Raw genomic sequence first — 16,671 nt, forward strand, 5'->3', positions numbered from 1 at the left:
AAGCGAACAATTTTGCTCAAATTCATTTGTTTGAACAAATTTGTAGCGCTAAATCGCTACATTAAAGGGGCCGTTACTTCCAGGTTTGCACACAGATTACAGCCAACTGTAGGGGGCCTCAGCAGGTTGGGACATTGCAATCAGCTTATTCTTCAGAGAACCTTCTAACAAGCAGGCACTGTCCAAAACTGGAGAACCCTTGGAAGAAATGACTGAGTGCAGACTTTTGCCCCTTAAAGGCTAATATTCGCTTACAGGAAATAAATATTCTTTTGAAAGTAATCCAACTTGAAAACCAAAATGAAAAATCAAGACAACGCTTCAAAAAAGGTATTTAATTGTTCAAAATAGCACAAAAACGACAGATAGCACTATAGTAATATTGGATCACTTTGAGAACTCCTCTACAATGGAAGTAATAGCTTTTCTTCTCAAAGAAAAAAGGCAGGTGAGTTTTTTAGCAGGAGATTCTAGGCGGTAACACACAGTAACACTATAATACAAAAACGAGAAGGGGCAGCGGCGGGCATTTTACGGTGGGAGCGGTGGGTCTTGTCTCCACTTCTGCCGCACTCTCTTCCATCAAACTGGCAGAAAGTTTGACTTTTTTTTTTTTACATTTTATTTATTTTTTCTTTAAACGAAGCTTAAATTGCTTAAAGGAGGCTGGAAAACTAAGTTTAAGATACTCATGTTTAAAAGGAGGGGGGGGGGGGGGACATTAGTAAGAAAAAAAGGATACCATATCCTGAATATCTTTCTCCCATCATAAAAATAGAACTCACACCAAATTGCGTTGCTGCCTTGTCGTCCACATTGAAAGATGCAGGGTACATGTACTGGAAACACACGCAGTCTGGGAACAATTAAAGCTGACAATTCATAGAATTATCAGAAACCTTTCATAACTGCACACTTACCTTCATTAAAATCCCAACCATGCAGCTCCCTTATGTTCAGGCAACCCACTTTCTCAAGATAGAATTTTTTTTTTTTTTTTATTAACCTCAAGATACTCAATAAGTAATAAAAGTCACATTAGGCAAAAGAAAAATATCATTTATGATTTTGTTACAAACCAAGGGGTTGGGTGGGCAGACCGTCTCCCCTTGTGCACCTCTGTTCAAGAAGCCAATGTTGTGCCACGAGTAAAGAACCAGAAAAATTAAACATTTGGGACCAGCTAAAGAGAGATTAAAAATACAGAGCGGGAGGGGGGAAAAAAAATGTATATGTATATATATACACACAGACAACGCAACACGAGGATGGGCTGCATTAAAATTAAACATTACGGAGATCATGTAAATCCTAAGCCATTTAAACAAGTTTTTAGTTTTGTTTTTTTTACTGGTTTTGCTTTTGTACAAAAATCCTCATGCTTTTAAGCTACTTCAGATTTTTTTTTTTATTTTTGTTTTTTTTGCGCTTTTTCCTTTTTTTCTTATAAATTTGTGTTTTTACAAAAAGAAATTAAAACAGTTTGAAATCTGTTTCGAAAACAGCTACAAACTGTTTGTATATATTTATATATGTATATTTATAATTATGTATATGAAAAAAAAAAGACTGCCAAAGCGGGCTTTTGCTTGGCCTTCCTGCACCGCCAGCGATCTAAGGGCTGGATACTGTTGGCCGGAAAATCAAAGTTGGTGATCAGTGGTACAGGATTTGGTAGCCGGTGTGACTGGTACGACTGGTAACTCATTACCAGGAAGCAGATGTTCCTTTAAAAGTGAACTTTCCAAAAAGTTCGACTACAGCCAGCAGCCTTTGGGACCAAAGAACTGCAAAGAGAGGGTAGGAAGCCACTTACATATATATATTGCTTTGGAAAAACAGGGCCGGACCATACATAACTGAATCAAATATTACTTTATGCAGAAAACAAAAAGAAAAAAAAAAAAAGGGGGGGGGGGGGGAATTAAGAATAAAATATTGCTTAAAAAAAAACAAGCATTTGAAACTGTATTTAGCTGCCAAAGCCATTACAATTTCATTGCCAGGTCTGTCGTGCAATACCTAGGCCTCCCTCCCTAGACCCAAAAAAGGGTCTAAAGCAAGACTGATCTATTAGTAAGGGAAGCCATATCAAACCAATTATATCATGAACTTGTTTGGCATGAGGACGCTGGCTATGGTGTTCTTGTGAAAGGAAATGTGGGTAGTTACGTTCCCTCGAAGTTTACCTGGAAACAGCAGGACAAGCAAAAGAGTAAAATAAAATTAGACTGCACCAAATGGCAGAAACAAAATGTAATACAAACTGAGAAAGCTTCATTCAAAACAAAACTTGGTTGCAATATATATATATAAAAAATGTGAAATTCTGACGATGCATTACAACCTTCTTAGCAACTTCTGTTTCAAGGTGCGCACAATTTTTAGGAGCTCAAGAGAAAAAAAAAATCCACCCAGCAGAGCTCCGATGAAACCGTGCCGACAAACCGCTCTAATGCGAAACGCTCTTTTAATTGCCGGCAAGTCTTGCTTGCTTTGTAACAGTATGTACATGGCTGCACCATCTAACCAAGCAATGACGGTAGGTGCGCAGGCAATAAAGTTCCAGGAATCATGTCCAGATGTCTGGTAAATGCCGACTTTTTATTTTGCTTCCCGCAGCTTTGCTGTCCAGGTCAGATATTTAAAATATAGCATTCAGATGGGCCTACCAGGCACAGTTTATACATGGCACCCCTTCGCTCACGTCTTTTTAAAACCTTCCAAGCAACTATACTGAGGTGTATAAAGTCCAAGTGCTTCTGTTGACAAACTTCAGCATTTCCCCCCCAAAATTCCCTCTGACATTTTATGAAAGAAAATCAAAAACCAAAAACAAGCAAAAAAAAGACCTGAATAATTCTTCTTTAGCGTTCCAATAAGTAAGCCTACGTCACTAGGCCTGTCTGCTTGTGTACGGCTGGCAATATCTGAGGGTTTGCACAGTTCTCTAAGTCCCCCGGGCTCCTGCAATTTCTCCCCATACAAATGCAGAAGCACAAAAAAATTCCAATCTTCGCAAAGGGGGAAAAAAATAATAAAAAAAACAGAGACAACAAACAAAATAAGGTGGGGGTGAAGGGAGGGGGATAAAGAAAGAAAAAAAGTAAAAATGTGCTTTTCCCAATGTTCTCATCGACAAAGAAATGAGGTGGCGGGGAAGCAGAGCATCAATCCTTCCTACTGATCCCTAGTGAAAGGGAGGAAGGCAAAACAGTTAAAAGGATGTAGATTGAGGAACTGCGTGGAGTTAGGATGTTTAAGCATCAATTTGTAGGCTAGGGAGGTGCTTCAACTTGGATCACGGGTGATCGGGCTTTGCTTTCTTTGGAGTCGATTTCCTGTGTAAAGAGGCAAAAGAAAGTAAGATGAGAGGTTTAGGCCAGAAAATGGCAAACAACTAGCAGACTCGCTCTATGCCTTTAAAGTAAAGCTATAACAAACGAGTGTCTGGAATACAAGAAGCGTGCCACTACTAAACATATCGCGTTCTCTACAGATGGGATTAGATAGAAGAAAATCCTTTACTGTCTCTGATGTGAAGTGACTCTTCAAGCAGCAGTTATTTCAGGAATATAATAAATAAATAGGAGGCCACCGGTGGTAATCCGTGCCAAACCAGCCGACCGGGAAGCCAGGTTTATAACTGGTTGATAATAATGCCCAAATGTACAACATGATCCTAATGGCACTTGGATAAAAAGTATCACAGCAACCACCGCCAGTTCCAATCTACCTAATGCCATGTTAGGCAAGCGTAAGTTTTGAGTTGAATTACAGCAACTTTCCATAAATCAATACGGAATAAATCTTATTACAGAAAATGCCTTTTCTCCATTTGTCAGGCTCCCTCTACCTCCTTGACGGGTCACTCTGAAATCAATGCTCAAATACATCATAAATGGATCAACTTCAGACAGAACAGGACATGTAGTCTATTGAAGTCTATGGAGAGGAGAGCGGAGGAAGTAGCTGCATAGTGAAGTAGAGTGAGACAAGATGCTGCTGAAGACTCTAAGGCTGGTGTCACACGGGACGGAATTTCAGCCGAATTCTTGCAGAATGGCCATACCAAAAAACAAAGAATTCCGCTTCAAAACTCATAGTCTTTAGCCGCAGGTTTTTGGAGCGGTTTTGCTGCCTGCATTCCACTGCGGCTTTCTCTCCCCATAGAGAGGCCGCTGCGGTAAAGAGAAAAGAATCGACATGCTGCGGAATTGAATTCCACGCCGCATGTCAGTTTTCGTGTGTCTTGGTCGCAAGCGTGTGGATGAGATTTTTGCAAAATCTCGTCCACTTTGCTGGCTAATCCTGGGATTAGGAGCTGTGGGTGGAATTGCCGTGCGGACTTTCCATCGTTTTCTAATACGTTTTCCATCGCACCCCACTGCTGGATTCTAAACTAAACTAAACAGCCCAGTACAGCTGTACAATCTCCTCCATGGTGTTGCTGCTTCTGTGTATGGGAGACATCGCACCTAATCTTCTACTCCCTCCTTTCCCCTCTATGGGCAAATGTGATCTGATCAGTGAAGCAAAAAATCTATCAGAATTCAGAGTGAGTGACCCAAGAGAGGGAAGGGACCAGATACATAGAGAAAAAGATATTTCTCTAACAAGAGAATTTCTTACATTCACTTGTAATACGGATTTAAAAAGGAACCCATCACCTTCCTACAGCACTATAAACTAAGTTATGGTGCTGTATTTTTTTATATTTCCCCGCTGTACCTGTAGAAGATTGAGCGCTGCCCCGAAATCCACCTGACTACCTGTCCCCTTCCCCAACAGCACAATAACTTACTTCATGGTACTGTAGGGAGGTGACAAGAGCCCTTTAAGAAAAGCTGCTTAGAACTGTAGTTATACAGTAAGTGATCTTTAGTTAAGTGGTGAAGCAGTTTATGGGCCGCTTCATATGAATGTGTCTGTATTATGCAGTTAAATGGAATATTGCATCATAAGTCCCATATTGAAGCTGGCAATTAGTTAATAGTATACGTACATGTCTGGAGAAGACACCGGGCGCTTAGTTCCAGGTTTTCCAGCTGAACCATCCTTGCTGGATTCTGAAAGCAAAAAAGTTTAATATCATGACCAACAGAAATATAAAACCAGAAAGTTGCCAACATTTTATACATTAAACATAGAACACCCTTCACTGTCCAACATACCTTGCAACCACCTAACTTGGGTGGCAGGTCCATAGCCCTTCTCATTGCGTGCAGCAATACGGAAAATGATGGCTGGTTTTGTGGTATAGTCTATATGAGCATTTGAAAGGCTTGAGGACTGCACCAGGCAAGAAGGATTAGGGCCACAGTAAACTCGCATGAATGCCAACTGAGCTGGTGTTGTTTTCTGTTCTCCGCTACTCTGACTGCTTTGAATTGCAAGATAGACAGAATACTCTATGATCTTCCCAGACGTGACAGAAGGCGGCTCCCACGTGAGGTGAGCACCATCAGGGCTCTGCAAAAAGCAAAATTCAATTAAGCATCATGGATTAAAACTGCAAAGCACAAAAGTAACAGGGTGAAGTTTGCAAAGGGGACCAACAACATGTAAAGTAAATATAAATTGAAAGGAAAAAAAAAAAATGTTGTTCATCATTACATGCAGCATGTATATTCTAAAAACCAAAATCGCAAACCGCCTTCACTACAAAGTAGGTATGCACGAATCCGATCAACTGAACTCAAATGAGGAAAGAATTGACTGTTCTACTTCATACATGCTTCTTCCAATGAAGCCTACAATGAACTACACAACGCAAACCAATTAGCCTTGTTCCAATTGTTAATGTACATTTACACGGGGCGATTATCGCCCAAAATCACTGGAAACCCTGAATTCGGGCGATAGTCATACCGTGTACATACGGCCACCGACAGGTGAGAAGAAAAAAAAAAACAACAAAAAAAAAAAACTCACCTGTAGGAGTTGCTTGGTTTTTAGCTCACCTAAAAACCAGGCATTTATCAGTCCGTGTAAACAGGCAGTCGTTCAACTATGATCGACTGCCTGTTTGCAGTGGATGGAATCGGGCGGCTAGAAGAGATCTGTGTAAAAGGTACCTTTACCTACAAACTGCTACTACCAGATATAGTTTGCCAAGCACAGTCCATTACCACACAAAGACCAGACGAAGTACTATGAATGTTATGTAAACTCTACAGGTGTTAATGGTTTATAATTGTATAGAAATTCACACAGTGCATTATTAGATAAAATACCAGCAGCTGGGTGCCACTCATTCATCTTCTTCTGACAGTATTTTACCTTCTACTGGGTAGTATCAATGTTGTAAAACAAAAACCGAGCGCGGATGTCAGATTTTAAGTTTTGCTACTATATATTCTATGTTGCTACTTTCATATCAGTTAAAGGGGTTGTCCCGCGGCAGCAAGTGGGTCTATACACTTCTGTATGGCCATATTAATGCACTTTGTAATGTACATTGTGCATTAATTATGAGCCATACAGAAGTTATAAAAAGTTTTATACTTACCTGCTCCGTTGCTGGCGTCGTCTCCATGGTGCCGACTAATTTTCGCCCTCCGATGGCCAAATTAGCCGCGCTTGCGCAGTCCGGGTCTTCTGCAGTCTTCTATGGAGCCGCTCGTGCAGAATGCAGGCTCCGTGTAGCTCCGCCCCGTCATGTGCCGATTCCAGCCAATCAGGAGGCTGGAATCGGCAATGGACCGCACAGAAGAGCTGCGGTCCACGGAGACAGAGGATCCCGGCGGCCATCTTCAGCGGTAAGTATTGAAGTCACCGGAGCGCGGGGATTAAGGTAAGCGCTCCGGTAAGCTTTCTTTACCTCCCTGCATCGGGGTTGTCTCGCGCCGACCGGGGGGGGGGGTTGAAAAAAAAACCCCCCGTTTCGGCGCGGGACAACCCCTTTAAGGAGATCTAGTCCGATGCATTTCCTCCTTAAAAGGTGTTGTCCAAACACTTAAAACATTTTACAACCATTATGTCCTTCCTGATTGCTGCTGACCAGGACATGTGACTCGTGCAGCCAATCACTGGTCATAGAAGACTACTGCTGTGGCTAATGATTGGCTGCAGCAGTCACATGTCCTGGTTAGTATCAACCAGGAAGGGCAGGGTGGTTGTGAAGTAATTTTAAGTGGTGGGACAACCCCTTTTAAAAAGGTAGTGCGTTGAGACCTCAATAACATCCCCATTTAACTAAATATTTACCTTGCTGATCTTTATGGCACATGGAGCACCTGGGAAACCAGGTAGACAGGTCTTAAAGGCCGAGATCTCACTGAATGGTCCACGACCACAGGCATTTATGCCAGCAACACGGAATTTATAGGCAGTGCCTGGCTGAAGTTCCTGTTTCTTTAACTGATTGTAATCTGGGAGAGCACCGGAGTCATCCTGAAATACAGAAAGGAAATAAGTAAATGTCTAATTATAAAATACAGCAAAATAATGAGCTCAATTTGCAACTGGAGTATATGGTAGTACTAGGAGTCAGGCACAATTCATGCAGTTAACTAAGCATATTCCATACTCGATCTAACAGTCTCAAATATTAGCATATCATGCACTAACTACAAATGTTATAGCAATAGGTTTGGCTAGTAATTCCGGGTAATCTTCGGTCCATTACTGCATAAACGTGTGACTCCAACATCTATTCATGTCACATATCAAGTTATGACAGAATAGTGGACTAGGATGTGAAAGCCTGCACTTCTAACATTTTCCATAAACATGATCTGTTTCATTGCATTCTTTTATACAAGTCACTAAACCATTCTGGGGTGTCCTTTCTGTTGTAAATCTATGCATTGTGTATAGTTCATCTATTCTTCCTCCTGGAAACATATGAACAAATTGACCACAGGGTATTTCGATTCCACCCATTCCTCCTGTCAACATCAAACTGACTAGGGACACAAATGGTATGGTCCATTTATACCTTTCCAGGAAGTGTAGCAGAAGAACTGAACAATGTAGAGTCCTATGAAAATATGAAATATTTACTAAAACATAGCTAACAGGTCTAAAGACACCGAGGTGAGAGAAAAAACAAGAACATTATTCACTGAAAAGGAAGCAAATAATGAAACACCCGATAGACTGCAGGCCAGGCACAATCGCCGTAGACCCTAGTAGAATGCAGAGAGCCATACTATGAGCTACTTGTTCAATGCAGACTAATAGTGCAGCCACTCACTCAACCCAGCATCTACATGCAAGAGACAGGATCGGGTTCAAATACTTCCCTCCTTTATCTGTCAGCATCAGACACGGAAATCATTATGCAACAAAATCAACCATGTGCTATTAACTTGGTCAGTACTGCGTAACTCACATCATTGGTAGAATCATCAGAAGGCAAGTAGTAATGTGTGACCATCATATTCGTGGCTTTGATAACACCCACGTCAAACCACTGATTCTCCTTTTTTAATGGAGCTTTAGGCTGTTGTGGTGGAGAGTCTTGCTTCTGTAAATATAGAATAAATTAAAATTATACTAAGTCTCAAGAGCGCCTTCCATACATTGACTACACAAACATTAGTTTAACTTACTGATTCAATGCCGTTTGCCACTTCAGCAAGTGCTGCTGCCGCCTGCAACTTGGCAGGACTGGTGATCACCACAGGTTGAGGTGCTGTGAATGTGTTAGTTGGCGCTAAACCTTACAGGGGGGAAAAATAAAAAGGGTCAAAATTTAAAAATGAAATCATTTACCTATAATTTGCTAGCAAATAAAATGAATCAACTTTTGCTAGATTAACACTTATAGATTATGTTAATAAGGCTTACTGTCTGTAGCGGTAGATGGTATAAGTGCCACAGCACTGGTCACTGCGCTGGTAAGTTCATTAAGCCCATTGCTCTCGCTGGCAGGATCGTTGAGGCTATCAGCCGGTGCCAAGGCCTCTGTAGGAACATGGTGCAATTGCTGGAGCTGTAGTTGTTGTAACTGCTGTTGCTGGAGCTGCTGCTGCTGTAATTGCTGCTGCTGTAATTGCTGCTGCTGTAGCTGCTGCTGCTGTAATTGCTGCTGCTGTAATTGCTGCTGCTGTAATTGCTGCTGCTGTAATTGCTGCTGCTGTAGCTGCTGCTGATGCTGGGCTTCTTGTAATTGCTGTTGCTGAAGCACCAAAGCTGCAAGTTCTTGCTGTGTTAGGACTATGGGTATCGTGGTGGTGGGCCCTTCAGACGTTAGATGACGCAGCTCGGCATGAGCTACGTCAGAAGTATCCATTGGCTCTCCAGCTGCTGCTTGGAAACCCATAGGGACAAAACAAAAATACGGAGTTGCAGAAGATGGAGACAATTGTCTATTTAATTACTTTCTAGCTTGCATCAATATTTACTTTTCCTCTTTCTTTCATTAACTTTACAATGCCTTTCTATCACTACAATTTGATTTGTGTGTTTAATAGCAAGCGTATAAAGAAAACCCATTATAGCTACACATTGCAGAAACACTACTTTGTTACAATTTCATCACACTTTAGGACTTACCCATCACTGCTTGCTGCGCAGCTTGCAGCACTGCCTGAATAGCCAGGGCTTGAGCCTCTTCAGTAGCAGCCGCTTGTGCAGCAGCTTCTGCCGCAGCAGTAACTGCCAGTTCTTCTGGCGTTAACCCTGTGACCATAAGTGTGGTTGTCTGCCCCTCTGCCATAAGTTCCTGAGGGAGGGACAGCTGTTCTACAGCCTGCTGCTCGGCAGCTGCAGCCGCCTCCTGGGCATGCTCTGCTTCCATTGCGGCTTGTAACTCTGCTTCACTATGCTGCGGCACAGCAGTGTCCATGGCCTGCGCTTCAGGTTCTGCCTGAACGTCGTCAGGAGGCTGGAGGATGACTGCGGAAATTGGAGCTTCCGTTTGCACAGCGCAAGGGACTGCTTCTGAACCTTGCTCACTGTTCTCAGTGGGTGGGTCTGTCATCGATGCAATATTCTGGAAGGAGGGTAAAAAGTCAGTAATCAACGTCCAAGAATCCCAATTTTTTGGTAAGCAAGAACCACCATGTGACACAAAGTATATACAACTCCCATAAACTTACCGGTACAGAGGGACCAGGTATTGGTGTAGATTGTGTTACGGTTGTCACCGCCCTGGAGACGATTGGGACAGCTGAACAGACCGGAGAAGAGGAGGCTGCTACGGCTACAATAGTCACAGGAGATGTGGCGGCTGGGGCACTGGGGGGACTACTGGAAGCAGCTTCTTCAGCGGGTGCAGTCTCCTGCTCTCCTTGCCCATTAGCAGCAGGAGGCTGATCTAAATAGACACGAGAATCAAACTAATTAAAACGTGTCCACTTTTATTACACAAACCTAAAATAAAAAAAATAAAAAAAAAAAAAAGTTTAAAAATGTTTAAAAATGTTCTTGGGAAGAAGCCTTCTACAAAAGGGGGTTCTGTCATTAAACAAAATAAAAATTCTATACTTACCTATTCCTCCTCAGGCAGCCTTCTTACCAAATCTTCTCCTGGCTCACGTCACCTCCAGTGGGCCGGATCCTCTACTTCCTTGACGAAATGTACATTGCCGGCATTCTCCTTCCTGCAGGGCAATGTATGCTAGGTCACCAGTGATGTAGAGTTCACTGCCTAGCAGGGAATGCCGAATCCTCGGCAGCCTGCTTTAGTTCAACTGTGCATGTGTGATGTCTCGCCGCTAGAGTATCATATACTATATGAAACACTAGCAGGCAAGATAACATGCATGCGTGCTAAAAGCAGGCCACCAAGGATTCAGCATTCCCTGCTAAGCAGTGAACTCTACATCACTGGTGACCAGTACACTGACCTGCAGGAAGCAAACTGCAGCTAATGGAGGATTCGGCCGGCTGGAGGTGCCGTGACCAGGGGCACTGTAAGAGCCAGGAGAAGATCGGTGAGGAGAATATACAGTAAGACTGCCTGGGGAGGAATAGGCAAGTAACGATTTTTTTTTTTGAGAAAACCCCTTTAATTCCTGTTTAACCCCTTAGGCAATCAGTCATAGCAGCCCTGGGGTCCTTCAGATGGTCCCAAGCTAATAAGGTAACCAAACAGCACCTTGCAATCTCATTGCAAGAAGGCCGATTGGGACCCCTAAATACCAATCAGGGTATTTAAATACAGTTGTCAGAATTGCCGATTGCATTTAAAGGGTTAATAGCTGTGATCAGCATTTTGCCGAACGCAGCCGTTTGTGTCAAAGACGACGGACACCTGCCATGTATGCAGCAGGTTTAGCTCCCGCTCCATGCAAACGCCACACACCCAGGACAAATGTACACCCTGAGGCAAGCAGAGGTAAAATATGTTGAACGGATTTCATTTAATGGGCAGCATAAACTAGTGGCGGACGCCGATCCCGTCAATGTGTTACTTTTTCTGGTGCAGTACCTTTCTTAAAAGCACTGTGTGCAGCTGAAATAGGAGGCAAGCGCTAGTAATCCACCAAGTGATGTGCATGAGCCGACAGCTAAAATAGTATATCAAGACGGGAAGGCGCAACTCATGAATATCGAGGACTACAGCCTTGGTCTGCGGCTACTCAGGAGTGTAAGAAAAGGACTACACCAAAATCAAAAGTTATACATCTCTGATGCCATCAATGTACTTTGTCGGTTTATGTGGCGCTCCGATAGGTCAGCATAAACCTGGTGACAGATTCTTTCTAAATCAAGGCTTTTGCAGAAAATTGCAAAGCAGGATCACTTCTTGCTGTACCCCCACTCCACTTCCAAGTTACGTTGTCAAACCCCAAAAAAGCTAGAGATAACCGAAACCTGTGCGGACGACCGTATGAAAATGTGTCACACAGGATACCGGCACCAAATGACAATTATCAGAAAGTTATAGAGCATGAATTAAACCTTGATCTAAACCTGGCCCAAGATCTAACTGAAACTGTAAGCTTTCCATGCACACAAGGCCAAAGGAAAAAAGCTGTCATGTTGGAATTAAACATCTATAGTCCGATTGGCCAATATTCATATGAATGACCCAACGTTAGGTTAATGTGCCGCACTGTGGTGGATCATATTAAAAACAAAACAGGCAGCCAGATCAGGCGGTAAATTAGTGATTAAAAAAAAAAAAAATTCTGCTTAATCAGTTGTGGGCAATTATTGTAATCTGTTTTGTTTTTGTTTTTTTAAAACTAACCAAGTTTTCCTAAAAATAAAGTTTATCAGGATTAAAAAGGATCCCGGCATCACCTTGGAGCACCATAAATTACGTTATGGGGCTCAAAAGTGGAGTCCCATGACTCGTGTCTGATATTCACTGGCTGCTCCATTCCAGCGCTGTGTCCCCACAAATACAAAGTGTGATTCTTCAGATGGCTCGGTGCGTGTGCTCTCCCATAGAGGTGAAGGAGTGCATGCGTAGAGCAGAGAAAACAAAAGTCAAGCTGTGTGTGCGTATGTCAACTTCACGGGGACATGGAACAGGGAACCCTGCGAGTATGAGACCGCTCGCTGGACTTCCCATTCCTTCACCTTTGAGTCCCATTACTTAGGGCTGGTGTCAAAAGCCCTTTAACAGATCAAGACCAACCAAATTACAACTAGAGGCAACATGAAGCCGGTCACCTCGTTTCCACACATAAAATGAAACAAAAAAAAAAGTGATCAAAAAGTCACATGTACCCATACGTGGTACTAATAAAAAATTACAGCTCACCACGCAAAACAAGCCCCCACCGCTCTACTGAAAGAATGAAAAGTATGGGTATCCCAATATGGTGACGAAGACATTTCTCAAAGCATAACTGAGGTTTAAAGAGCAGCTCAGGTCTTCAATTGCCACTGCCTTGCTGCCATTTGCACCCAGTGTGGACGCTTTCACTCAGTTTTCGATGTCAAGTTTCCCCATTTTCTGCTGCCCTGCTGTTTGCAATCCACTTACAGGTTTCTTAAATCAGCCATTCTACCAGTACTGAACTGGTCAGGACTTACTCTCTGTTGTAGTAATGATATTTGTATGCTATATATCATTTATCATCTTCTCTCCCACACTTCCCAGTCTCTGAATGTCTGCTTTGTTTTGCATGTAGTAACCAGCAGTGTCCCCATGTCCAAATACTTTAAATGGACACTAACTTCTCACACTTCTAACAGCCTGTGTATCATTAGTTTTGTAATATACTTTCGCCAATTTCTTTATTTTACCAGCAGAAATCAAGTTGGAGGCGCTTGCCACTAGGGATCTCACTTCTAGTATGTTTGCAATCCACTGCCTGTGGTTAGGAGTTTGGCTTCTCGAGTAACAGGGACATGGAGACACTGCTGGTTACTAGAGAAGCCAACAGAAGGTAACCTCCTGAGCTAAGCACAAAACTCTTGTGTTAGAACAGAGAAGAGAAAACCATTTAAGCAGAAGAATGACATAAGACATACAGGAAGAGAGAGGAAAGGATCAGTGGGGGTCCATTCAATGGGAAAGGGAGTCCAGAGTGTCCCACAATGAAAGGCAGCAGTCGCACATGTACATCACCACTCCATTCATTACTGTTATTGGAATCCTATTGAGATTAACCCTTTCCAATCCACTCTCTGACGTCTTAAGACATTATGATTTAAGGCTGTACAGCTCCGATGTCGGAAGACATCCGTTGTGGTTCCCTTACTGTATATTGCCAGCCTCTCTGCTGTCGGAGCCTATTCAATGTGTCACATCATGCAGTACTGGCTTTAGCCTGCAGATAGCGCCATTGTATAACGGCAGAAAAAGCCTAAGCCCCCTAGGAAAACCAGGATACAAATTGGATTGGAAAGGGCTAATAGAATAGTCGTGTGCACATGCAAGCTCCAATGCCTTCATTTATGGGTGCTCTGGTCCCGTTCTCAGGATCAGTTTGACCCCACCGATCAGCAAATGATTCCCCTTATCCTGTGGATAGGGTATAACTTTTTTTCATGGGACAATCCCTTTAAGTAAAATATTGTCAGTATTTACCTGGATTCACTCCCATGCTGGAGGTGACTGTTGTGGCAGTATGGGTTGTCCCCGTCTCATGCGTTTCACATGGTGGGTTTGAGCAGACCTGTTGAGTAGGAGCTGCAGGGGGTGGATTGTTTCCCATATTGGAAGTCGATGTAGTTGCAGTGTTGGTGGTGTTCGTTTCATGGGTCTCACATGGTGGATTGGAGCATACCTGTTGTTCTAAAGAGGTGTTGGACTGCGATTCTGACACGTTCATGACCGTTCCTGTAGAAACGGTCTGTTGAGTTTCACATGTTCCATCAGCAGACGTTTGCTCTGCGCCAGTACCAGACCTTGCAGTGGTTGGTGTGTTGGTAGTACCAGTTTCATGAGTCTCACATGGTGGGTTAGAACAGACTGGTTTAACTTGATTATTGTCCACTGCTGCGTCCGCAGACACACTCATAATTGTACTTGTGGAATTTGCTTGATGGGTCTCACAAGACTCGCCCGCCGAATGCTGGTTATTTTCCGATGTCCCAGAGTTAATGTTGGATTTGGCTGTGGTTGCTGTTTGAGTGGTGCCGGTTATCAAAGTCTCGCAAGGAGGTTTGGAGCAGGGTGTCAGGAGTGCTTCAGCAACTGACTTCTCACCTTCTTTGGTGGTGGACACTGCACTGCCATGTTCTACCTCAATTAAGTTAGATGATCCAGAACTGATTTCCACATTTACCGACATGGTCGTTTTAGTAGAAATGGTTTGATGAGTCTCACACGGTGGGTTATTTGGTGTTCTAATTATGTTCTCTGAAAGTCCTGTGCCTATATTAGATCTTGCTGTGGTTGGTGTGTGAGTGGTGCCCGTTTCGTGAGTTTCAGATGGTGGATTAATACATACCCTAACAGTATTATCAGACTGCCCTGCTGTCAAATTAGATGCAGCCGTAGTTGCTGTGTTGGTTGTATTGGTCTCATGGGTTTCACACGGGGGGTTGGAGCAAACTTGTAGTACCTTTTCTGACTGAACGCTGGTAATATTACCAGGCACAGTCATGACTGTATGGGTAGATACTGTTTGTAAAGTCTCACAAGGTTGATTTGGTGGTCTCTGCAAGTTCTCATTCTGCTCAGTGCCAATATTTGTCCTTGCTGTTGTGGCGGTTTGAGTTGTGCCAGTATCGTGAGTCTCACATGGTGGATTAGAACATACATTACCCGCCGTTTCTGGCTGCCCGCTGCCCATGTTTGACATCGCTGTAGTTGAAGTCTGGGTCGTTCCAGTATCATGGGTTTCGCAAGGTGGATTTGAACATATTCTTACGACAGTTCCTGCTTGTCCGCTGCTGATATTTGCCATTGCTGTGGTTGGCGTTTGTGTAGTTCCAGTTTCATGAGTTTCACAGGGAGGGTTGGAGCAAACTCTTGTTACAGATCCGGTTTGACCAATGTTTGACATTGCTGTGGTTGCCGTTTGAGTGGTTCCGGTTTCATGGGTTTCACATGGAGGATTGGAACAGACCCTGACAACGCTTCCGTTTGCCTGACCAAGTGCCGTAGCCACAAATGTTCCAGGTTCTTGGCCTTCGCAGACAAACTGCAAAGTGCCACCAGGTTGTTGTACAATGCTGCTAAGGTTGACAAGGGTGGTGGTTGCAGTATTCGTAGTTCCTGTTTCATGGGTTTCACAAGGAGGATTAGAACATACAAGGGTCACTGTGCCTGGTGGTTGGTCTCCTTGACCAGAATCAGCTATAGTTACAGTGGCCGTGGGTTGGTCAGTGGTTGGTGAAGCCAAAATGGAGACCGGAAGGTCATGCACGGGCTGTGCTTCCACACCACTAGGAGTGGTGATTAAAGTTACTTGAGTTGGATGGGATATTGGCTGAAAAAGAGAATATTTGCATTACTTAGCTGGAGTCACAATAATACAAATAGTACAGTTTTCAACGGAATGGTAAGTGAAACCTACAATAATTTATATAGGTCTAAAATTATACAAGTGAGCACTTAAGATAGTCTGGCTGCAAGTTTGAACTTGCTTTATTACCCTGTCCTACCATTTTTTGTGGCTGTTCATTAGAAGTCTGGCCTAGAAGAGTCTACACTTTATCTAGCCCAGAGCCATATACGGCCAATCACTGAGGCAGAGGGGTCCATACACTGCACTTACTAGACACCTAGACTGGTTACAGGAAGCTAACAAATATATGTACAAGTACATCAAGAGGCTGCCACAGTCTATAACATCCATGTACTAGAAGACAACATTACTTAGTACAGATAAAACAGCGTTCTAAACAACCAGCATCACTTCTGACACCCCACAATATATGGCACAACTGTATGATGGTCCCTGCACACACATAGAAGAACATGCCATTCAGGGAACCGCACATCATTTTAGGGGTTATACCAAGGTCTAAATGTATCCCTTATCCACATGATACGGAATAACTATGATTGGTGGGAGTCCAACTGCTGGGACCCCCACCGAACCAGACTCCATTCATTTCAGCGACACTCACATGATCATCAAAAGGTCCTTTACTGCAGCTTCCTGTGTTTTGTATGGCTCAAGGAGCTTCTCAGTGGGAGGACAATACTTCTCTCCTCCAGCACCTACAGTGTCTGATGGCTGAATGCATTCTTACTCTCCAGCCCAGATTACAGTAAGTCAGGGACTCAGCAGAGCTGGTAGATCGTTAAACAAGCGGTCAGAGGGGTCTGGCACTACCAGATCCTCCCAACTTTGGACTAAAGGA

At 43.3% G+C, this 16,671-nt stretch overlaps 1 protein-coding gene across 2 annotated transcripts in view; it reads right to left on the reverse strand.

Moving 5' to 3' along the window:
• Nucleotides 1-315: 315 nt before the first annotated feature.
• HCFC1 (host cell factor C1) overlaps nucleotides 316-16,671 on the reverse strand; it is a 40,277-nt gene continuing 23,921 nt past the window's right edge. The window contains exons 17-26 of one of the 2 annotated variants that reach the window (XM_066580732.1): nucleotides 13,943-15,791; nucleotides 10,050-10,267; nucleotides 9,505-9,943; nucleotides 8,797-9,255; nucleotides 8,559-8,668; nucleotides 8,339-8,473; nucleotides 7,210-7,395; nucleotides 5,175-5,472; nucleotides 5,006-5,069; nucleotides 316-3,341 (exon numbers count right to left, since the gene is read on the reverse strand). In XM_066580732.1, the coding sequence (XP_066436829.1) occupies nucleotides 3,302-3,341; nucleotides 5,006-5,069; nucleotides 5,175-5,472; nucleotides 7,210-7,395; nucleotides 8,339-8,473; nucleotides 8,559-8,668; nucleotides 8,797-9,255; nucleotides 9,505-9,943; nucleotides 10,050-10,267; nucleotides 13,943-15,791 (3,798 nt within the window). In that variant the 3' untranslated portion in view covers nucleotides 316-3,301. Of the gene's footprint in view, nucleotides 3,342-5,005; nucleotides 5,070-5,174; nucleotides 5,473-7,209; nucleotides 7,396-8,338; nucleotides 8,474-8,558; nucleotides 8,669-8,796; nucleotides 9,259-9,504; nucleotides 9,944-10,049; nucleotides 10,268-13,942; nucleotides 15,792-16,671 lie in introns of both variants that reach the window. The other variant, XM_066580731.1, reaches the window with a different exon arrangement.

This window comes from Eleutherodactylus coqui, chromosome 10 (genome assembly GCF_035609145.1).
Source record: "Eleutherodactylus coqui strain aEleCoq1 chromosome 10, aEleCoq1.hap1, whole genome shotgun sequence".
Lineage (NCBI taxonomy): Eukaryota > Metazoa > Chordata > Amphibia > Anura > Eleutherodactylidae > Eleutherodactylus > Eleutherodactylus coqui.